Source organism: Vigna umbellata, chromosome 5, assembly GCF_029865625.1.
Source record: "Vigna umbellata cultivar VRB3 chromosome 5, Vumbellata_1.0, whole genome shotgun sequence".
NCBI lineage: Eukaryota > Viridiplantae > Streptophyta > Magnoliopsida > Fabales > Fabaceae > Vigna > Vigna umbellata.
Window position 1 is genome coordinate 66,297,061 of NC_142169.1, and position 23,250 is coordinate 66,320,310.

Genomic DNA, 23,250 nt, shown 5'->3' on the forward strand with positions numbered 1-23,250 from the left:
TATATAAATGGAGACAAATTAGGAACCTATGAAATGAAAATGATTTTTATTAAATTTTTATTTATGCGAACAAAATTTGGTGTTGAAAAAATCACCTATGTTTGATTTTAGAACACTGCATCAGAGGTGATATGTTCATCATATTACAATCGTTACACAAGGTACACAATGTTTTTGAAGTTACTCCCTAGGAGTATGAGTCATCGACTCTTTGTTGTTTCCATGCTTTTGATTCATTCTCACCCATTTTACTCTAGAATGTTCATATGTAATATAAATATGCTTATGAATTTTAATCTGGAGATCTTGGAAATTTGTGCTATTGACTATGTGGATGAATTGCAGGATAATAAGTTTTTCGAAGACTCTATTCACGACATTGCATACATGATTGCTTGGTTTAGTTTTTCAAATCGGTTTGACCTAGTTTGAAATGAAGTGTGTACTTACTTTTTTCTTGATTGTTGCAGTTATGTGATTTTGGATTAGTGACAAAGTTAAAAATATATTAATAGCTCATTCTTCCTCCAAACCTCACCCTACAAACCGATTTTGTGGGGTTGAGTTAGGCTTAAAGCTCACTTCTAACATGGTATCAAGGTCATAATCAGAGTCTATCCTAGCGATATTTGTTATTTGCTGGGCATATTGTTCCACCCGCTATCGGACCACTATCGGACCACCCATTAAAAATGTATAATCTCACACTTGAGATGTATATACCTCGGCGTGAGGGGGGTGTGTTGGAAGTCCCACATCGACTAGAGATAAGGCCAATTCATAGTTTATAAGTAGGTGCAAACCTCACTCTACAAGCCGGGGTTGAGTTAGACTTAAAGTTGATTAGCATAGGTGTGAAAAGAGGATCTAAGTACCTAATTTAACATAAAATTAAATTACATTAATACAATCTTATTTTATATATTAGTTTTATAAAATTGATTTAAACTCAAATATTATTTTTTTAAAACAATATTGGGATATTTATAAAATTTGATAATTTTATTAAAAATTTAACTATTAAATTGTTTCTATGAAAAAAATTAAATAATGTATAGGAAAAAGTAAGACCCACATATTGTATGTACTAAAGGTAGCAGTTTTTTTATATAAATAATTCATACTTTAAACATGTTCCAATCATACTTTTAAATATGTATAACTTACACAATACCTCTTGGTGGGATTAGGATGTTTAGAAAGGAATGTTAGAAATTTAAACCATCATTTTCATGCATTAGTCAGATTTTTCTTCCTCTTTGGCTATATGCTGTGATTAGACTATCTTATTATTATTATTATATATAATGTATTTTGCGTTTTCATTTTTCAATGTCCGCCATTTTACTTGATATATTTATATATTTTGAATTGAGTTTTAATATATAGGTATAAATATTAAAAAAGAAAGGCAAAAACATATAAATCCTTACTTTGGAATGAATCCAAATTTTCATGAACTTGTTCATAGAGGGAAGGACATTTTACAAGTTCTTTCAATGCTAGATGCAACCCCTCTGTGTCTGATGTGTTGATCGATAGTAAGCTCATCGGTGGAACCAATGAAATTATAAGTCTTCACCTAAACCGGACTTATTAGTACAACAGAATTTATGTATGTACTGCTAATTTGTAATAAATAATAAGATAATTAACCGGTGTTATTTAATTAGCCTTTTTGTATTGAATGTAGTTTTGTGTTTAAAATGAATGAATATGAATTTCTAACAGGTAATGGTCATGTTACAGTGAATAGTCATTTTCAGAACTATTAAAAGTTAAAAAATAGAAGAAAGGGGTTTTGACTGTCTCCTACAACAATCATTGGATTCAAAATTAAATTACAGAAGGAATGGGTGACACAAATGAAAAAAATAATCTGTGAACATTGAACAAAATAATAATAGTTATATTAAAAAAATAAAATTAAAATAATTAAAATAAAAAAGTAATGATAAAAAAATAATATTAATATAATATTTGATTTAATATATTTTAGTATATTAAATTATACTAGAATATTAGATTAAATTAAATAACTATTAAATTTTAAATAATAAATTAAATTTTAATTTCTTTTATCGGATATCAAAATCGTTTAAAAAACCTTCCGATATCAATATCCGATAAATAATTTTTTTAAATTTTGTTTTTATTTAAAATTTAATAACTATTTAATTTAATTTAAAATTTTAATATTATTTATAGTATTTTCATATTTTAATAATTATTAAAATGTGATTTATAATTTTATAATGGTTTTATTAAAAAAATTAAAATTAAAATATTAAAATAAGAGTAATAATAATGAAAATTAAGAAAAAACAAAAAATAATAATTTAAAATCAGATTTAATATATTTAAATATATTAAATTATGTTAACGGATGTCCAATTAATAAATTATTTTAAAATTTTAATTTTTTATTTAAATTTTAATAAATATTTAATTTAATATTTTAATATAATTTAATATATTTGAATATATTAAATCGGATTTTATATTATTTTTTTTCTTTTTTTGTTTTTTAATTTTTATTATTGCTATTTTTTTAATTATTTTTTTAATATAACTATTATAATAGAAATTATATTTTAATAATTATTAAGATAAAAACCTATATTAACTCATATTAAAGTTTTAAATTATTTCAAATTGTTATAAAATTTTAAACCTAAAAATAAAATTTAAAAAAAAATTATGAATTATATTTCAAAATTCACACAATGTGCATGACTTTAATAAGAATGAAAAAAAATTAAAAAAATATATTAATTAAAATTAAAAATGAAATTTAAAATACAAGGTAGGATGAAACATCTAAACTAAAATTATTTAAAAATATTTTTTTTAAATTTTTTACAAATTAAATATATTTTTAATAAGGGTCGAAATTGACATTTTCTTAAAATTTGGAAGTACGGTCTAGGAACAACTAAGGTCCAAACCCTTGTTTTCTCTTCTCCTTCGAACAGCCTCACACTTTAAGGTTGTGTTCGTTTCAAGCGAATTTACTGTTTAGAGAGATTTGCGAGCGAGGAATTGAGATGTGGTTGGCGTTCGTTTGCGCGGATTGAAAACGATGGATGACGAAGCAGCTAGATGACGAAGCAGCCCCACCAATTTTTCTTTTATCTACAGCCATCTAAGGTTTTTAACATCTTTTGGATTCGCAAACAAACGCTCAAATCTGGGCACAATTGGAAGGTACTAAACTACTTTCAAAGCAGATCCATTTTTTTCTTCCTAACGATTATCTTCACTATTATTTTTTGACTTGTATCGTGATAATCCACATTTTGGACACTTTTTCAAAAATTCAAACTCTTTCCTATCTAAAATGTAGTCATTGGGACAAGCATGTATCCTTCTATACTCCATAACCATCGGACAAAGAATTTTCTTCGCATCATAATTACGAGTGGGTACTGTATTTCCATCTGACATCATTTCATTCAACAACGTCAACAATTCTGTGACAATTGTATGAACTTAGTTGAACCGACATACAAAGGTGTTTCCGCATCAGTCGACATCGTCTCATACACATGAGCTTTGACAATTTTCTACGCTAACATCGCGGATCATGTCCTCTAATTTGTCTTCATCCGGTCGATCTTCTTCCATGGTGGAATCAATAACATTTTCAGTTTTGGAGACAGTCGGAAAATGTATTTCTTCGTCGTGCCATATCCATGTTGTATAACATTGTAGGAAACTATCACAGATAAAATGTTCCCTAATTTGAGTTGCGTTCAACTTTCTCCCATTCCAACAGTTCACAAAAGGACATCTAAGTTTCACTTCACCATCACTTTTACCCTCATTACATTGTGCAAATTGTATAAGAGCTACCCCTCTCTCGTAATCAACACTAATTCATGATAAATTAATCCAATTTCGATCCGTACCTAAATATTCAAAAATTTTCTACAAAATTACAATCATACAATTATACATATTCAACATTAAATCAATTCAACTTGAAAGTACTAATATATGCATGATTACATATATTAAGATAAGTTGCTTCATGAAACAAGGGTTGTAAATGATGAGAGGAACCCACATGCACATAAATTTGAGGTCAGAGAGATTTAAACAATCCCTTTTAAAATGACTTGCAATGATAGAACCCAATTTCTGTTGCCACTCATTTAAATAGTAGCACATTTTATTATTTTACCTAACTAGACAATAAAGAATACAGGGAAAAGCTTACAATAAAGAATAAAGAGAAAAGCTTACATGGAACGTCACCTTTTGACTTGTGATCAAAACAATTAAAATGAACAGTTGTTTTACAGTGTTACAGAAAGTGAAAATTGACTGTCTACAGTTTTCACTTGACTAACTTTTTAACAAATATATCATAGCTTTTACAAACATAAAAAAGAAAATAAATTTTACAGCGGACATAAGGCAAGCTTCCAGCTCAGACATCTTTGGCCTTACAAAATGGAACTCAGCCACTTAGCCAATGTCCGATCATCCTGGAGATGAAATTTCACCATCTAATCCTTACATTCCATATTTATACAGCCTTAGGGTATGAGATGCAACAGTATGAAATGATTTGTTTTCTGATGTGAATACTTGCAGTAGTTAAGGCAAACCGAAGCCAAGCTTGTAATTGTAGGCCACCAGGGTAATTCTCACCCTACTGTTAATGTCATCTCAACATTAAACTATTTCCAGGGTACTTTCCTCGTCATCATCATCATCAAAGACTTCCTAGGTGCACTTATATTCAAAGAAGTTCGGTCTCGTCTTGATCTCCGTCGGCGTCTTCAACATCATTGTCTTCATCTTCTTCAGGTGCATCAGGATCCACACCCTACAAATGATGCAAAATATTAAATTTAACTTTGCTCAACTTTTCAACTCTATCTAATATCACCCTCATCAACTAAATTATAATTTTGGACTAGACCATGCATCTATTCCAGATAACATAATCAAAAGACTGGGCAATGAGTTTAATCAGTTGAGACTTTAGAAATATTAATCAATCAAGCATCAGACATATTTAGAAAAGCATACATCTTAAATAATAAATAATAAGAACAAACCTTCATTTGCTTCTCTAAACGCTCTAAACCCCGTTTTGCTGCTTCATTCTGGGTGTTTAACCTGCCATTTATGCAAAATGTTAGGAGTGTGGTAAAAACATCAAGAACTAGCATGCAGCACATGGATATCCTCAGCAGTAAGGATAGAATCAGTTGTTAACTGCAACAAACTTACTACATGAAACAGTGGAGAGGAATGTTTAATTTAATACCAAATTGTTACACTAAGGAAAATCATAGTTGAAGTATAGTAACTTATAAACATAGCATGCGCTCTTTTAGTCACTCATCAATTGTTCCATTATTTTAGGATGTAGGGTCCAGATTCAAGAGTTAAGATAATTTAATCCGGCGGATGCCAAATCAAAATTTTCATTAATAACACCTTGAAAGATACTTTTGAAACACGAGATCAACCTTAATGCAGCCTGATAATGTGACAAAGCCTCCTGCAGCATGTTAGTGGCGGCAAAGACTTGTGCAAGTTTTACATGAAGAGAATCGTCAGCCCAATCTTTAAGATATCGTTCAAGCAGAGAAACAGCATCTCCATTTCGGCCCTCTATAACATGCAGCTCAGCCAAAGCTAGTGCAGCTCCAAGGTAACCAGGTTCTAGTCTTAATGCAGACTCATAAAACTTTTTTGCCTGTATGAAGAATGCATTATATTTCCCACATACGAAATCAATGTACAGATAGTAGACTATAGATACTAACTTTAAAAAGTTGATCACTTACCTTTTCTCTGCCACTGGAATTACTGGCATGCACATCACCTACTAACTTTAAAGCCTTTGCTGACTGAGGCATTGCTTTCATTGCTTCTCTTGAAGCATATAAAGCCTCTTTGATTTTAGAAAGGGCCAAATATGTATGAACCAAACCTGAAAGATTCAGATTCATGTCAAAAGGCTACAAATTTCTAAATTTTCTATCAACAGCAATTCAAAGTAGACATGGACAACAGAGTACGTGAACGGCAGGAAACACAGCAGTACATTTTTCTAAGCATAAATTAAACCTTGATATGAGCGAATATCTGGTCTCAATTCTTGAGCTGCTCTGAAAGCAGACACAGCTGCTTCTGCCCGTTTCATAGTCAGCAATAAATTCCCCTGAATAATCTCAGCATGTCAGGAAAGGTTTATGTCATCATTCTCTACAACAATATAAGCAAATAGACCCCCATGTAGCTTGGGCCATGCCCCATATCCAAAACCATATTATTACCTTCATTATATACCCTGGTATGTGTCTCTCATCAATCCGAATACTCTAGTTGCAAAATAATTAGTCAATTGTGAGCAATTTTATAATAGATAAAGTGCAGTCCAATCTGCATCAAATAAAAATACAGACCTGCTCAGCATATTGTAATGATTTTTTCTCATCTTTCCTTTCCCATAAAACAGATAGAGCTACAAAAACCTCTGGTCTTGCAGGATCAATATTCAATAAATCATGCACCAACTTATTCAGCTTTGGATAATCAGACTTAAGCTTTAGAAGCATTGCATACTCATCCATATATGTTATGATGTATGGATCAATTGACCGGGCCTGTAATCACCACATTAACAATATAATTATAAGCTCAATAAGTGCATGAAAGTAAGCAGTACAATTATAGATAAATGTATTAGCATAATAAGTTATAGATCTGTATTACCTTTTCAAAATTCATTATGGCCTCGTCATTCTTTCCAATGATAGCTTCTACCTTCATTCACAACATACATTAATTTAGAGATTAAGCCATCAATTCAAGGAAACTTCATGTAGAGTTGGGAAATGCTCCAGTCCTTTTAACAGAGGGATCACTTATTAAATAAATTCAGGCAGTCAACTCAGAAATTGCATCAATTGTCAGTCACATACTTGGCTCCTCTAAAGTTCTCACTTTAGAAGGAAAAATAAAAATTTCAATCATCAATGAAAAAATTAATAGATGATATTAAATACACGAGTATAACAAAACATACATTTGATAAAATCTGCTCTCTTAAACTTCATTAAGGGTTGAGCCATTTTATTTTTCTCACAAAAGGGAACTACTTGCTTTCGAGGAACTAAATCCATTGAAAAAATACTAGCTACAGAAAGCAAACCTTTCTTTAGAGGGCAAGGGAAAAAATTAGAAATAGGTGCAACATCAGCATGGTTGGAAGGTTATATGCAGTAGTTATAAATCACTGCAGCAAGCCTAACCTTTGCCATCTCAAGTAGTAAGTGTGTATTATTAGGGAATCGCTGTAAAAGATCAGCAAAGAGCTCCAATCCACCTGCCAAAATTTGAAACAGAGAAAAACTGGATATGTCAGTGTTAAACACACGTCAGAGACAACAAAGTACAAGCAAATGAAAAAAATATATCTTCTATCATAAAAAAATCCTGTCTGAGTTTGACCAAAAAAGAGAGGACAATAAGCTAATGCAGTGGGCTAGATAAATAATTTACAAAACAATCAATCATTTTGTACGTTGAGTGCCAGATTTTGGCCCCAGGGCTATGCCCATAAAACACATGACTTATGAAATTCTTCAGCTCCAAGCATGCAATCAATAATTAGATGATTCTGTAATAAATACAATATCCCACCCTTGTAATCATTTGAAGCCATGCAACATTGAGCTTCAACATATCGCTGCAAATAAAATGAAGAAAATTAATCAGTAATTGCAAGTTCCCACAGTTTGCCAGCCCGCATACAAAAACAATCCATGAGAACAGATGAAGCCAAATTTAAAAGAAATTCAACCGAAATCAAGAACAAATTAATTTTACAACTTTCCCATGCCTATATTTATAGTTATTTTCTTTAGCAAATAAAATCGTGTGATATAATACACCCTTTTTCTGACAATTAGTATCTTACAGGTCAAAAGAAAAGTACATTGGCAGACCATTTATTATTCAAAAAAAGAAAAAGGTTGGACTTCATTAACTAACCCTAACGCCTCAATGGATATTATTCTGAACCAAGCAACTTTTAGGGAGATTAAATCAGAATTAACTATTGATTACCATCTTATAGAGGATCTAATACCATGTTAAGAGCCAACTTTCCCAGAAGAAGTTACGTAGGGCTCACAATAAGTTTCATCACTAAGAATAACTTTAGTAAGAAAGAAAAAATAGAAATTAAAAAGCATAATCCTTCCTCACAAATCATTCTCGTGCATAGAAAACCAAGAACATCATCTTGTAGCAAAAGAAACTCAGTATCTGGCAAGACAATTGATAAATATATGTAAAATACATTTGAAATGACTGGAACTTATATTGCAACTGATTATATATTCTAGATATACCACCAAATCGTCAAAATAATCTGTAAATACAAATCTTCGTTTATTCATTCTTAAGACTAGCAGTCCTCTTTTGTTGCTTCTCAAGGATTTGATGAAACATAGACATGGTGCAGGTTCAATGATGCATTTATAGAGGCGGCTTAACTAAAATGAAATACCTCTGAAGTGATAAATGGTAGCAAGTACATCACAGCTTGAAAACAAACAAGAATTTCAGTACACTGTATAACTTACTTGAAGCCAACGACTTGAGTCAGTATGATCAAATGGAGCCCTACCACTTCTATTTGGAGTCTGAAGGTAAATATTTTAACACAAATTAGATTCTTGGAGGATAAATTACAATTAAACTGTAAATTTGCAAATTGATCTACTTAACTTCTAGAAACTCCATGCATAGAATAATCACACTATAAAGAAAGGTTATCAGGCCACAAAAATGAGGTCAAAGCGTGTTCAAATAGCAGAAAAATAGTTCACAGGACATGCACAAATTTAGGTTAACAGTTGTTTGTCTTCTTACCGCCTAATAATCTAGTTAATAAAAGGAAAGAAACCAAAACCCATTAAAGTGATTTTGTTAACCCAGAGGGCTGAGTCTTATAAATACCCAAACCTCCTTCCTCAACAATAGAAAAACACATCAGCCTACTTGTAAAGTTTCTTCTTATAGCTGAGGAACAATTGCCTAGAGAAAAGCAAGAAAAGACATAATTTAATGGATACCGAATTCCATTGCAAATCAAAGAATCATCTCATAGATGATCAATGGCCGAATCTCTATTATTTAGCTTCAGTAAAAAAAAAAAAATCTTTCAGCTTTTTATCAACAAACCTGAGGAAACAATGAAATGATGTCCTTTGCAGTAGATCCCAGTTCTGCTAAAGCTGTGATGGCCTCAAGTATATACGGGCAATGCCTGGCAAAAAGACATCAACAAAGAATTTCATCTTAAACTTGTCGCTGGGTGTTGACAAAACTCAAGTAGCAAATTAATAAGTAGAAATATAGATCATATGAAAGATGCAAATGCACAAAGCTTAAAAAGCAAGTAGCCACTTACATAACTCCATAACACACTCAATACTACCCAAAAAGAAAGCAAGCAGTCAAAATTAAAAAGAAATGGAAAACGGAGCTCCAATGCAAATGACATAAAAGCTTTAAGAAGATATAAAAGAACAGAGAAGGAGAAGTCAAACCACGAAGAAAAAAAACAGACACAAAAGAATAAATTGAGATTATTTATATGGCTGTACAGAATTTCTGAAAGCAAGCTTCTTGCCTTTTCACCCTATATCAAAATACAGTGCCTGACTACTTCAACAAGTTCATAAAAAATTTAATAACCATGTAGCTTAATGAGCAACACAATTGTGTTTTCCAAGAGCAAACGCCGTCAGTTCAGACATAATGATGCTAGTGGACATCAAGCCTGAAGGCTGAAGGTCAAAATGCAATATAGTTGCAACAAATCAATAAAAACAGATAAATAGATCCATAAAAATCTTTCAAAGACAACCCTATCGGTGACATATAAAAGGTTTAATAAGTGTATTACATATTTACAAACCTTATACATTCTTTGTAAATAGCAACAGCAGCTCGGCTATGCCTTGAAACTCGATATAGTTTTCCTAATAACAAATTCATTGCCAAATTTCTAGCTTTGTTGGGAATTCCTTCCATCTGTAATGAGAAAGTGACACAGATAACTCGTAAGGAATGAAAAATTGAAAACAAATCAAGATTGTAATACAAAATTTCATGACATTTGTTTCTCATTAAAAAAACTCCACATTCTTGACTGACAAAATATGCACAAAGCAGCACTTAAAGGCTTGTTGTTTCCATTGTTAATCCCTCCATAAATAGAGAATTGGCAATCTTTCAATTTACACCAACACGTTAAAAAGACATCACTCTAATGAGTCCGTTCTGTGGAAATAAGAGAATAGAACAAACAAACCTCAACTAGAGCTGCTTTATTCTCATTCAGAAAACAGTGAGATGATGCAATTTTGAATTTCACCTGTCAAAGAGATAAAAAGAAAAACACTATATAAAAACCTGGACTTGCAAAACCTTACAAGTTAACATCAAATCAACCCCAGCCATCATCGACCAAAGAAACGCTAACACCAATTTACCTCATTCTCATTGATTACTGATCCATTGCAAGAATTTGGAGACGAAGATCGGTTCAACGTCAATGAACCTCGAGAAGTCATGTTCTGTTTTGGAATCATCTTGTAGTATTGCAACGCTTGTTTATAGGAGTGCTGTCCATCAAGAAAAGAGAATAAAAAAAGAATGACGAGAGAGACATCACCTCTCCACCCAAAAAAACAACTTTTGAAGTACCCATTAAACAAAAGTTTTGAAATAACAGAATCACAGATAAGCAATTGTTTCCAACTGCATAAGCAAAACGGAGAAAAAGATAGCACAGTCTCTTACAATGGCTCTACGATACTCCCTTTCACGAAAAAAACAATCACCAAGTAGCACCTGAACAAATTAATAAATAAATAATTAAAAAGCCAACCTACAAGCTTCAACGAGCTCCTCATAGATTTAAAATTACAAAACATGATTATTATTTTTCTTTAAATGAAAATTTGCAGAGACCAAGCCCTCAGTTTTGAGGTGTGGGACAGATTCAGCAATTGCAGCAGGAGAAGAAACAAGAAAACAACCCTGTTCAACACAGAAACTTCAGATTAGAGCTTAAGCCCATAAATAAATAAATAAATAAAAACAACCATTTTTTATGCGGAATCAAAATTTCAAATACGAATTGGAAGTACAAGAACAAAAGAATAAAGATTACGAGCATCTGAGCGGAGTTGTAGAGGCCATGTTCCAGAAGAGTGGCGATTTGATCTTTCGGAACTTCCATTGTATGTGCTCTTCGACGAGCACTCGGTTCTTCTATTTGAAATCTTCACTCTCTCTCTCTCTTCTCAAAGGGTTTGAACTTGATGCAATGCAATGCAAACAGTAACAAACTAACAAGGTTCTGAATCTCTCTGTATATATATGAAAATATTTGAAATTTGATTTGATCTAACGCCCTAAAATTTTGAAGACTTTTTGGAATTTTTTAATTCAGGTAAATTTTTAAAATAACTATTCAATGATAAATAAATAAAAAAATGCTGTTAAAAGTTTTTAAAATTGGATAATCAATAATGATCTCTTTTTTAAAGGATGAGTCTTGATTGAGGATTGTTTTATCTAATAAAAAATTGTATAATCAACAATTTATAAAATCATGTGGTTAATACAAGAAGTCACTTGTTTTTTTTTTAATTATGGCCAAAATATTTGCATAAATTAATTTTCAGTGACATTGAACTGCGACCTAAATGTAGTTTGTTACTCGAAAAACTCGTCATCAATTTCAGACTTGTTTACTCTTATTTAAGTTTTTTTATTTTTTTAATTTATAATTAGGGAGAAAAAAAAAAGACAAGGAAAAAATATTTTGAAATGTTGAATTTTGAGTTTCTAACTCAAGTGTGATGCAAAATAATTTTGGATTAGAGCGGAGTTATATGAACTTCACAATTTTCACTTAATATTAATATCTTCCTTAAAAGATGCAAACTAGGTTTAGTGTAAGTGTTGAACTATATTTATTAACAGCAACGGCTATCTATTATTTATAGTTTCTTATTAATTTTCTTTCATTATTTGCTCTTGTATTACATAGTAAAATAAAAATACATATTTTATCAGTTACACAATAAAGTACACTATTTAATAGATCCCAAAAAACCCACGGAAATATTATAGATTAAAAAATATTCATGTTATAAATGTATAATTGTTATTTTGAAAATAAACACTTAAAAGATTTTGTGATCATTAAATGATAATAGTAAATTTTCCCCTTATTATTGAATAGAAGTTGAAATAGCAGCTAGATGGAGTGTCATACCTATTTAATGTGTTTATAACAGGTAAAATATCAATAATATCGGTGTAATTTTTTAAAGTTTTAAATATATTTTTAGCTGTTATTATATATTTAGCTTTTGTTCATGGTTCTTTTTTATTTAATTGGTCTTTGAGAACTTCTTTTAAAATATTCTATTAAAATTAGAATAACACTGTGTATAAACTAAAAATAAATTTTAATATTTTCTGAATATAAATTTAAATTAGGTATTACAGCACAATGATTAATATTAAGTTAATTATGTTATTAATTTTTATATTATTATGCGATTTTAGTTTTAGAATGTGTTTCAATATTTGATTTTAAATGTTTTATCCTTATGAGATACATAAAATCAATTTAATGACCAATTAAGTTAATTTTTTTTACGTGACAAAATAAAGTGTCACATCTCCATTTAACCCTTATTCTTTTTCTTCATCCTTAACATCAATATCATTCTTATTATCATTCACCTTCTTCACTTTTTTTTTCTTAATTCCTCATCCTTAATACCACCAACATCATTCTCACTTTATTTCTTAACTCTTAATCCTCAATACCACCAGCATCATTCTCATTTTCCACGTTGTAACGAGGTGGTAATGTGATATTCTGTTTTCCATATAAGAAAAACATTAATATGATTAATTATTAATGATTGATTTCATGAATTTTGTAAAATTGAGAGTCTCATAAGATCAAGCTTTAAAATAATAACTAAAATCAGTTTAATAGTTTAGGGACGACAAAATATAATTAATTCATAAATATTATATTATATTGTCTTTGCACAATGATTTCAAGTTATTCTATAATTTTTTCATCTGCAATACGAAGAAAATTTTCATATACAAAGTATACATTTCCAAACTTTTCAAAAACATTAAATAATAGTTATAAGAAAGATGTACTGTGAAATGACGCATCTAAGTCCATAATCTGAGTTTTTTTTGTTGTTTTTTCTTGAAGCCCAAAATTGATTTATAAAGTAACCATTTTTTTTTTACAATTTCAAAAGGTTTAAGACAAGTCATAAATGTTATCAAAATTTTTAATTTTTGTTGCAACCTTTATACATCAACTTTTCGAAAAAAATTATAATATGATGAGTAATTGAATTACCTTTATACAATCTGCAAATCAAACACATTTAATTTGGCAAACATCAAAATTACCATTGTTTTCTCGTTGTTAAACACAATATTTTTGACTAATATTAACCGAATGTTCACACTACACTACGAAATATATTTATTTGTGTATCTTTTAAATAACTTATATAACTAAATAACGATACAAGATTAAAATAAATTCCATGAGACTAAAATAAACTTCTAAATACTGTTTAACGTAAATGTGACATATATTCAATTTGTGTCCAACACGAAACTTGTTGGAAAAAATTAAGAAAATTGTTGGTAATTTACAAAATAATTAAGAAAAGTAGACATATTGAGTTTTGTAACACGCGTGGCCTTATCCAATTGATATTTTTGAGTTTTACATTACTTGAGTTGAGACGATGATGAGTTTCGTAAGATTTATGCGAAAATGGCTTCTTCTGTCTCTGCGTGCTTCACTCCCCAATCCTTCGCTCGTCGCAATGCCAATCGCAGCAAAGTTCGAAACCCTAAATTTCAGAAACCAGTGGTCCCTGGCGGCGAAGCCACCACCTACACTCGTCTTCCACTCAAGCACGACTATTCCTCTTCTTCCCCTCTCTCGCCTCCCGAAATCAAGCTCTCCGAAGCGACCCCGCCCATCGACCACCTCCTCCGCAATCGCAAACGGCAAACTCAGCGGGAACACGGCGACGTTTTCGAAGGCAATGCCAATTCCGAACCTGAAAGCGACGGCGAGGTTGAAGCCTTCGAGTATTCGGGAGACGAGAATGTGGAGGAAGTGTATCCGAGCGAAAAGGAGAAGGGGGTGCCGGCGGTGATGCGATGCTTCGACCGGGCTAAGATATATGTGAAGGCGGGGGACGGTGGGAATGGTGTGGTGGCGTTCCGGCGGGAGAAGTACGTGCCGTTGGGGGGACCTTCGGGGGGTGATGGCGGGAGGGGCGGCGACGTGTACGTGGAGGTGGACGGGGCCATGAACTCGCTGCTGCCGTTTCGGAACAGCGTGCATTTCCGGGCAGGGAGAGGGTCCCACGGGCAGGGGAGCTTGCAGAGTGGAGCAAAGGGGGAGGACGTGGTGGTGAAGGTGCCACCTGGAACCTTGATTCGGATGAGTGGAGAAGATGATGTGTTGTTGGAGATGGTGTATCCGGGGCAGAAAGGTTTGGTATTGCCTGGTGGTAGAGGAGGTAGAGGAAATGCTTCTTTCAAGTCCGGGAATAATAAGGTCCCCAAGATTGCGGAGTACGGCGAAGAGGGTCATGAAATGTGAGTTCTTTTACCCTGCATGTCTAGGACCCTTTAGTGTTCTGAAACAGACAGCATTTTTGTTATTAAAAATAAAACAGGAACCATTGTTGCAAACCATAGGGTTATCAACATGTGAAGGGTGCAATTTGTTTTGTTGACATGAAAGCTACCATTTGTCTTGCATTTAGAAAGAGAGAACAAGTTTGCTGGAACCGTATGAGAGTTATGTTAGAATGATGGTTTCTTTTGATCAGGTGGTTGGAGTTAGAACTGAAGCTCGTTGCGGATGTTGGTATAGTTGGTGCTCCTAATGCGGGAAAAAGTACACTTTTGAGTGTTGTTAGTGCTGCAAAGCCGGCGGTGGCTAATTATCCCTTTACTACACTGCTTCCAAATCTCGGTGTTGTTTCCTTTGACTATGATTCAACCATGGTAGTTGCAGACCTTCCAGGTCTTCTTGAAGGGGCACACCGAGGTTTTGGTTTAGGCCACGAGTTTTTACGCCACACTGAGAGGTGTTCTGCCCTGGTAGGCACTTTTCAGTAGAGATGCTTTTTTATGATTTATATAGGTAGATATAGCTACATTTCAAAATCTTTTATCTGGTAGGTTCAATTTTAGAGTTACCACACAGCTTCCAGGGGTTCAGAAAGCTAGAACAGGAGTAGATTACAAGTATTTTATGTGCTTTAATTTTTTTTCTTTCTAACAATTAATCAGCGACATCATTGGTTTTTTTTTCTGCTTCTTATGTTTCTCACCCTGAAAACTTCTGTTTAGTTTAAGACAATATATAATTGGTTTCAGGTACATGTTGTTGATGGTTCGTCACTGCAGCCAGACCTTGAGTTTGATGCAGTTCGTCTAGAACTAAAACTATTCAATCCTGAACTTGCTGAGAAGCCTTTTGTAGTTGCTTTTAACAAAATGGATCTTCCAGAAGCATATGAAAACTGGGAATCCTTCAAAGAAAATTTGCAGTCTCGTGGGATCACACCTTTTTGTATGAGTGCTGTTACAAGGGAAGGTACTCATGAAGTTATCTCTGCTGCGTATGAGCTTTTGCGTAAAAGTAAAGAAGAAAATGAGGAATACGAAGGTTATAATTACTTTTAAACTTATCTTATATACTATTGTCACATCACCTGAACACTCTTTTTTCTCTAATAAGCTCTTTGTATTTGGACAAATTTGACCTGTTTCAGATGGAAAAGATATGGTAAACTTGAATCATGTAGCTGATGCAGTACAGAGGCAGCGGAATGCATCCATCAGTGATTTTGAGATTTTTCATGAAAGTGATTCAAATATTTGGCATGTAGTTGGATCTGGACTACAAAGATTTATTCAGATGACAAATTGGAGGTAGGTTAAACAGTAAAAGGTGATAGGGACAGGAGTACATTCCTCAATATTTTTTTTTATCACCAATTTGTTTTTATTCTTTTATCTTAAATAAACACGCACTCACACACACATATATGTCGCGGTATACCTTCTAATCACATTGAATGTGTTGAAATTATTACCCTGGATTCATTCTGTATTTGTTTACAAAACCATTTACCATCACTGATACGAAGCTTCTTGCACAAATTTTCACGTTTTATGTGAAGATGTCAGAACAAAAACATACTCTTGCAATAATCATAGTGTGAACAAATAAGATTTGAAATGCCATCCTTCTCTTGACTGGTTCTTGATGTGTTAGAAAAAAATGTGTATTAGGACAAGCCTTATGCTTGAAATTGTAACACCTGTTTGTGTATAGTTTCATTGAGATATGTGGATCTCTTAACAGGTACATTGACTCGGAGAGAAGATTCCAACATGTTCTTGAGGCTTGTGGTGTGTACAAGTCTCTCATGAAACTTGGTGTAAAGGAAGGGGACACAGTAGTTGTTGGAGAGGTGTGTCTTTTGCTTCTCCTTGGCGTTTCTATTCACTACAATCCTTGATAACTCAATGAACAGTGATTGATGTTAACATATGGTTTAGTAAATGAAATTTAGTTGCCCTTAAATGTGGAACATTATTGATCCCTGCTTCGTGACAAATATTAGAGAAATCATAACAGAATGACACGTATTGCAGGCATGCAACGCACTGCTCTGTACTGTGTTGTTTATTGAATGAGTAACGTGTGTATTTATACAATAGAAAAAGGGAGAGAAAAGTAAAATATCAGAGAAGCACTAGAAGCTTCCGTAACAGCAGTGAGGTAAAAACTAATCCAAAAACTAATTATGGTTAAGACCCCCCCTCAAGCTGGGAATACAGATTGAACATTCCCAGCTTGGTACGAAGAGTGGAAAACAGAGAAGGAGACAGAGACTTGGTGAAGATATCTGCAAGCTGCTGAGAAGAAGACACAGGTAGAAGTTTCACCAATCCAGATTGAACTTTTTCACGGACTAAGTGGCAGTCAATGTCTATGTGTTTGGTGCGCTCATGGAACACTTGATTGGCTGCAATTTGGAGGGCAGACTGATTATCACAGTAGAGAAGAGCTGGTTGCTTGAAAGAAATGTTTAAATATGTGAGCAGATAAGTCAACCATTGAATTTCACATGTGGTGGCAGCAAGAGCACGATATTCAGCCTCTGAGGAGCTGCGAGAAACTGTAGGTTGCTTTTTAGAACGCCATGAAATAAGTGAATCTCCAAGATACACAGAAAAACCTGTAACAGAACGGCGAGTGTCGAGACAACCGGCCCAGTCAGAGTCACTAAACGCCTTCAATTGGAGAGAACTCTTAGTTGCAAAAAATAGACCGAAACCAGGGGCTTGCTTTAGATATCGTAAAATACGAAAAGCTGCTTGAGAATGTGCTGATGTAGGAGCTGACATGAATTGGCTGAGGTGATGGACAGCATAGGAGATGTCAGGGCGAGTGGTAGTTAAATAAATTAATCTCCCAAGAAGGCGACGATAGGATGAAGAATCAGGAAGCGGTGTGCCAGATGAGGTGGAAAGTTTAGCAGTGTAATCCATTGGCGTGGCAACAGGACGAGAAGCCAACATACCACAGTCTGTCAAAATGTCAAGAGTGTACTTCCGTTGAGAGAGATGAATTCCAGTGTTGTTGCGAGCAACTTCTAGACCCAAAAAATAACGAAGATTGCCAAGGTTTTTTATTTTAAAAGCATGATCAAGGAGTGCTGTAACAGATTCAATCTCAGCAATATTGTTGCCGGCAAGGACGATATCATCAACATATACAAGAATAGCTGTAGTGGAAGATTCAGAAATCTTCAAAAATAAAGAATGATCCGAAGCTGATTGTTTATATCCATGCTGAAGAAGAAAAGAAGAAAGTTTCGCAAACCACTGACGGCTGGCTTGCTTCAATCCATAAATTGATCGTTGAAGTTTACATACTTGGTTTGGGAAAGAAGAATTGATTCCCGGAGGTAGAGTCATGTAAACTTCTTCATCTAATTCACCATGAAGAAAAGCGTTATTTACATCCAGCTGTTTTAAGTGCCAATTTAAAATTGCAGCTAAAGCCAAAAGTAGTCGGACTGTAGTGAGTTTTGCCACAGGGGAGAAAGTGGCAATATAATCCAAACCTTCCATTTGAGTGTATCCCTTAGCAACAAGACGAGCTTTGTAACGTTCAATACTGCCGTCTGCATGATACTTGATTTTATAAATCCATCGGCAACCAATAACATGTTTATGAGGGGGCAAAGACGTGACAATCCAAGTATTATTCAAGGTTAAAGCCTCCAATTCAGCTTGCATGGCCTTTTTCCAGCAATCATATTTAACAGCTTCAGCATAGGAATGTGGTTCGGTGATTGTGGAAATGGAAGAAATAAATGATTGAAAATTGTTAGAAAGGTGAGAATAAGAAAGATGATCTTGAATGGGATAACGCATACCTGGATGAAGATTGGTAGTAGTTGATGTGAATGAATGATGGTAATCTTGAAGATAGGAGGGAGGATGATGAGCACGACTGGATCGCCTTAGTGGGTGTGTTGGGGAAGTTGTCTCAGCAGAAAGAGGGGAAGGAGCTGGGTTAGATGTAGTAGATGGAGAAGGAATAAAGTCAAGAGAGAGAGAAGTATTATGAAATGGAGTTGGTGAGACAGTAGGAATAGTAGAATCAGAAGGTGAAGGTTGTAGGAATGGAAAGTGATCTTCATAAAAGTATACATTGCGTGAGATGACAATGCTACGATTATGAAGATTATAGGCAAGGTATCCTTTTGTGGAGTGTGGGATGCCAAGGAATATACAAGGATGGGCACGTGGGTCCAATTTCTTACGATGGGCAGTAGATGTGGAAATGTAACACAAACATCCAAACACTCTCAGGTTAGAAATATCACATGTATGACCATAAAGTTTTTGAAAAGGAGTGTTATTATTGAGAAACGGTGTTGGGATAAGATTTATCAAATAAGTGGCATGCAAAAGTGCATAATTCCAAAAACATGCAGGTAAATTTGAGTGAAAAAGAAGAGCCCGAGTAACATTAAGTAAATGTTGATGTTTGCGCTCGACAATTCCATTTTGTTGAGGAGTTTCTACACATGATGTTTGATGTATGATACCTTTAGATTTGAAAAATTCATGCATAGAGAACTCAACACCATTATCTGTGCGAATGATTTGAACATGAGAATTAAATTGGTTTTCAGCAAAAGTAATGAAATTAACAAGCAGTTGGTGAGTCTCTGCTTTATTGGTCATGAGAAAAATCCATGTGAAACGTGTATGATCATCTACGATTGTGAGAAAAAATTTGTGACCATGCATGGAAGGGGTAGAGTAAGGGCCCCATATGTCCATATGCAAAAGAGAAAAAGGTTTTTGAGCATGCGAATGACTCTTTGGAAAAGGAAGTTTGCGTTGTTTTGCATAATGACAAGAATTGCAAATGAAATTTTCATTTATGGTCAAACAAGGATATATCTTCATCATAGTATGTAAACGAGTGTTTGATAAATGCCCAAGGCGAAAATGCCAAAGATCAATAGGTAAAACATTACAATCAGGATGTACTATAGTAGAATGAATTTGGGGAAAATTAAAAGTCTGAGGAACAAGCTGGTATAGACCATTCTTCACATCAACTGAACCAATCTTCATCTTGGTTTTTGTATCCTGTATGAGACAAGAGTTAGCTGTGAAAAGAATCTGATAAGATGTATTCAAGACCAATTTTGACAGAGAGATCAAATTGAATGTGAATGACGGAACATATAAAACATCAACAAGAGCAAAAGTGGAAGTGAGGTGAACTGTGCCAGCATGAGTTGCTATAACACGATGACTATTAGGAAGGTTAATAGTAATAGGAGTAATGGCATGATATGAAGTGAAAAATTGTAAGGAATTAGAAACATGGTCTGTGGCTCCTGAATCAAGGATCCAGGGAGCTGTGTGTGTTGTGCAAATTATGGATGAGATACTACCTGAAGGATGTGATGTGTGTGTAGAAGAAGAAATTGAACCAATGTGATTAACATGCGCAGAGGTGGATGCTGAAGCAGTGTGAGATGGTTGCTGAATCAAGGCCAATAAAGCTTGATATTGTTGAGGAGTAAACCGAATTTCTGAATTCTCTGAAACAGTATGTTGTTCCTTTTCAGCAACTGGTGCTTCAGTAAGTGAAACATTGTTAGCAGAAGAGAATTTGGCAGTGAAGAAGCGGTGACCAGGAGGATATCCATGCTTCTTATAGCAAACTTCAACGGTGTGACCGGTCTTTCCACAATATGAGCAAATTTTTCCACGAGTGGGGGCACTCTTACAAGCAGAATGATTTGGGAAGCCGTGTTTGCGGTAACAGGTACTTTCAGTGTGACCAGAACGTCCACAAAATGCACAAGCAGAAGCGGTGGTGGTAGGAACATTAACAACATTTATAGAATTTTGTTTTGTCTCTGTATGAAAAATGTCAGGAATAGAATATTGTCTTTCTTGCTGGGCTACATACGAGAAGATTTTGTTGATTGGAGGTAGAGGATCCATCAACAAAACATGAGAACGAACATTAGCATACTGATCATTTAGACCACGAAGAAATTGCATAGCTTGATCTTCTAATTTTCGTTGAGCAAGGGTTGAAGACAATTTACAAGTACATTGTGCACCACAAATGCAAACCGGATCTGGCCGAAAATTTTCTAGTTCATCCCAAATAACCCTAAGCTGAGTAAAATAATCGGTGACACTGAGATCACCTTGTTTTAGAGAAGATGCTTCTAGCTGTAGAGCTGAAATGCGAAGAAGATCACCCTGTGAGTACCGAGATTTGAGATCGCGCCAAATTTCCTCTGCACAGTCCATCCAGAGGATGCTTTGTCTGATAGATGAAGAAACAGAATGAACAAGCCAGGAGACCACCATGTTATTGCAACGCTTCCAAGCTCCAGAAAGATGATCAGAAACTAATGGTTGTGGAGTGCTTCCATCAATGAGCTCCACTTTATTCTTGGCACTAAGAGCGGTGAGCATAGATCTGCTCCAAGAATGGTAATTGGTTGAATCAAGTAAAGGAGAGACTAAGGGCATGGCGGGATTTTCATTGGGATGAAGATATAAAAAATGGTGAACGTTAAAAGAGGGATCAGTTGCATCACCCATGGCAGCAGAAGCAAAGAATGGGGATGGAGAAGAAGACCGTTAGGCTCTGGATACCATGACAAATATTAGAGAAATCATAACAGAATGACACGTATTGCAGGCATGCAACGCACTGCTCTGTACTGTGTTGTTTATTGAATGAGTAACGTGTGTATTTATACAATAGAAAAAGGGAGAGAAAAGTAAAATATCAGAGAAGCACTAGAAGCTTCCGTAACAGCAGTGAGGTAAAAACTAATCCAAAAACTAATTATGGTTAAGACTTCGAATGACAAAAAATAACCTGGAAACATGTGGCAGCTGGAAAAAAAATTCACGAGATCTATATGGAGTTCTGCACGAAACTTTTCTACAATCTTTTGTGCCCTTGCCATAATATGAATACCTAATGACCTTTTATTCTGCTACTTACCAGATGAAGATGATATGGCATGACTCCTCTGGAAATTCTGGTGCGGCTAGGATGAAGAAAATGTCCTCAGATTCATTTAATAAATGGGCTGAGTGGAAGTAATGACACTCAATTTTGGTGATTCTATGTTCATGTGTATTGCAATTATGCCATAGGTAAGGGGAATAATGTTCTTGTAGTGATTTTATACTTTCATCCATGCTATCCGTAGAATCTTGGCAACCATCTAATTTGAACCCATGTATATATTTTTTTTTCCTGGATTGTGCGTATACAAACGAAGAGGTGACAAGCTTCAGTTCTTTAACCTTTACTCGATAAGGATATCATCACATTCTCATTTTAATTTATTTGTGTGTATTTTGGATATAATCTTCAACATTACTGTTGTAGTAGTTTATTTGACAATATTTTCAGACTATGGTATTATACTTTTTTGTGATTTTGTGAAATCATCAGTTGGGGCTTTATCCATCGTGAAATTAATTTTACTGGTCGTTAATGATAAGCTGTTCTTGTAGGTAGCAAATTCAATCACAATGAGGTGACATTGAAGAGGATAGAAGTCATGAAAAGCTATGTCAAAAGCATAAAGGTAATGCAAACTAGTACATGCTTGCCCAGTGATGATATGATGCTGAGTGCATTTACGATTCAATCTTTGACTTGAGGGAAGTCTTCATCAACAGCTCCCGAGTCATGTATGAGGTAAGACAGCTGTGGAGCTCATTAAACATTGTTTGTTTTCTTAAATTGGTATAGAACAATTAAATAACAAGCTGTAGAGAACGTGATTGCATATGTAATTTTTATGATGGTGTATTATAAATTATTCTGTACAGAATCTAAAATGCCTAACATGATTATATCCTCATTCTTGACAGACTGCTTTCACGTGGTTTGGATATTTCGATGAAATTAAAGTGAACAGTTGAATGTCAAGTTTCACTTGAAGTCACCATATAAGCTACTGGATTGAGATTGTTATAATTTATCTCTGACTTGTTAACTAAAATATGGTTGATAGACGATCCTGTCTCTATAAAGAATAAAACTGTTAATGGATGTTGGGGAAAATCTGTATTTTGGGGCATGACAGGCTCTTCTTCCTTTCTTTACTGCATCAGAGTGCTAGCCAATTTTCTTCCCCTAATTAACAATGTCTACATGTGGCTAAGACATGTTCGCATGGTTGGTGTAATAACTTGTAAGTGTTTTTTTTTAGTCGATGTTACTTTTTGCAAACACTTACATTGGTATCTTAACATTTCTGGTGTGTGATAGTAGTGTTTTTATTTTAATTTTGCTGTCTCAGGTTTGTTTCGTATGTTTTATTTTCCTGACTGCTGTGGCTTGTAAACCCAAACACCTACTGTTTCGGCGGAACTACATCTGTGTTACCTGAACTTCCAAACAGAGATGTTTAAAGATTTATTTCATTCTATTAGGGTATATTTGGATAATGTTTTTTATAAATATTTGGGAGAAAGAAAAGGAAAAAATTAAATAAAAATTTATAAAAATTACAA

The 23,250-nt window shown here is 34.0% G+C and overlaps 2 protein-coding genes across 4 annotated transcripts; one reads left to right on the forward strand and one right to left on the reverse strand.

Annotated features, from left to right (window-relative positions):
• Nucleotides 1-4,244: 4,244 nt before the first annotated feature.
• On the reverse strand, nucleotides 4,245-11,387 carry APC7 (tetratricopeptide repeat (TPR)-containing protein). The gene is made up of 18 exons (XM_047301892.2): nucleotides 11,219-11,387; nucleotides 11,017-11,085; nucleotides 10,846-10,896; nucleotides 10,536-10,667; nucleotides 10,355-10,417; nucleotides 9,959-10,074; nucleotides 9,220-9,304; nucleotides 8,619-8,678; nucleotides 7,672-7,717; nucleotides 7,281-7,354; nucleotides 6,742-6,792; nucleotides 6,432-6,632; nucleotides 6,303-6,347; nucleotides 6,094-6,187; nucleotides 5,811-5,956; nucleotides 5,490-5,719; nucleotides 5,073-5,133; nucleotides 4,245-4,837 (listed from the first exon to the last, which is right to left on the reverse strand). Exons 1-18 carry the CDS (start codon nucleotides 11,285-11,287, stop codon nucleotides 4,751-4,753), a joined length of 1,680 nt encoding a protein of 559 aa, XP_047157848.1. The 5' UTR covers nucleotides 11,288-11,387; the 3' UTR covers nucleotides 4,245-4,750.
• Nucleotides 11,388-13,838: 2,451 nt separating this feature from the next.
• On the forward strand, nucleotides 13,839-23,173 carry EMB269 (GTP1/OBG family protein). 3 transcript variants are annotated; one of them, XM_088115997.1, is made up of 9 exons: nucleotides 13,843-14,724; nucleotides 14,961-15,234; nucleotides 15,514-15,805; nucleotides 15,912-16,071; nucleotides 16,508-16,616; nucleotides 21,725-21,876; nucleotides 22,243-22,429; nucleotides 22,606-22,928; nucleotides 23,037-23,173. In XM_088115997.1, the coding sequence occupies exons 1-6, from the start codon at nucleotides 13,886-13,888 to the stop codon at nucleotides 21,821-21,823; spliced, it is 1,773 nt and encodes a 590-aa protein (XP_087972123.1). In that variant the 5' UTR covers nucleotides 13,843-13,885; the 3' UTR covers nucleotides 21,824-21,876; nucleotides 22,243-22,429; nucleotides 22,606-22,928; nucleotides 23,037-23,173. The 3 variants fall into 3 exon arrangements, with proteins under 3 accessions (XP_087972124.1, XP_087972123.1, XP_087972122.1); XM_088115996.1 differs by lacking the exon at nucleotides 23,037-23,173 and having other exon boundaries at nucleotides 22,606-23,022; XM_088115998.1 differs by lacking the exons at nucleotides 21,725-21,876; nucleotides 23,037-23,173 and having other exon boundaries at nucleotides 13,839-14,724; nucleotides 22,606-23,022.
• The last annotated feature ends 77 nt before the right edge of the window (nucleotides 23,174-23,250 follow it).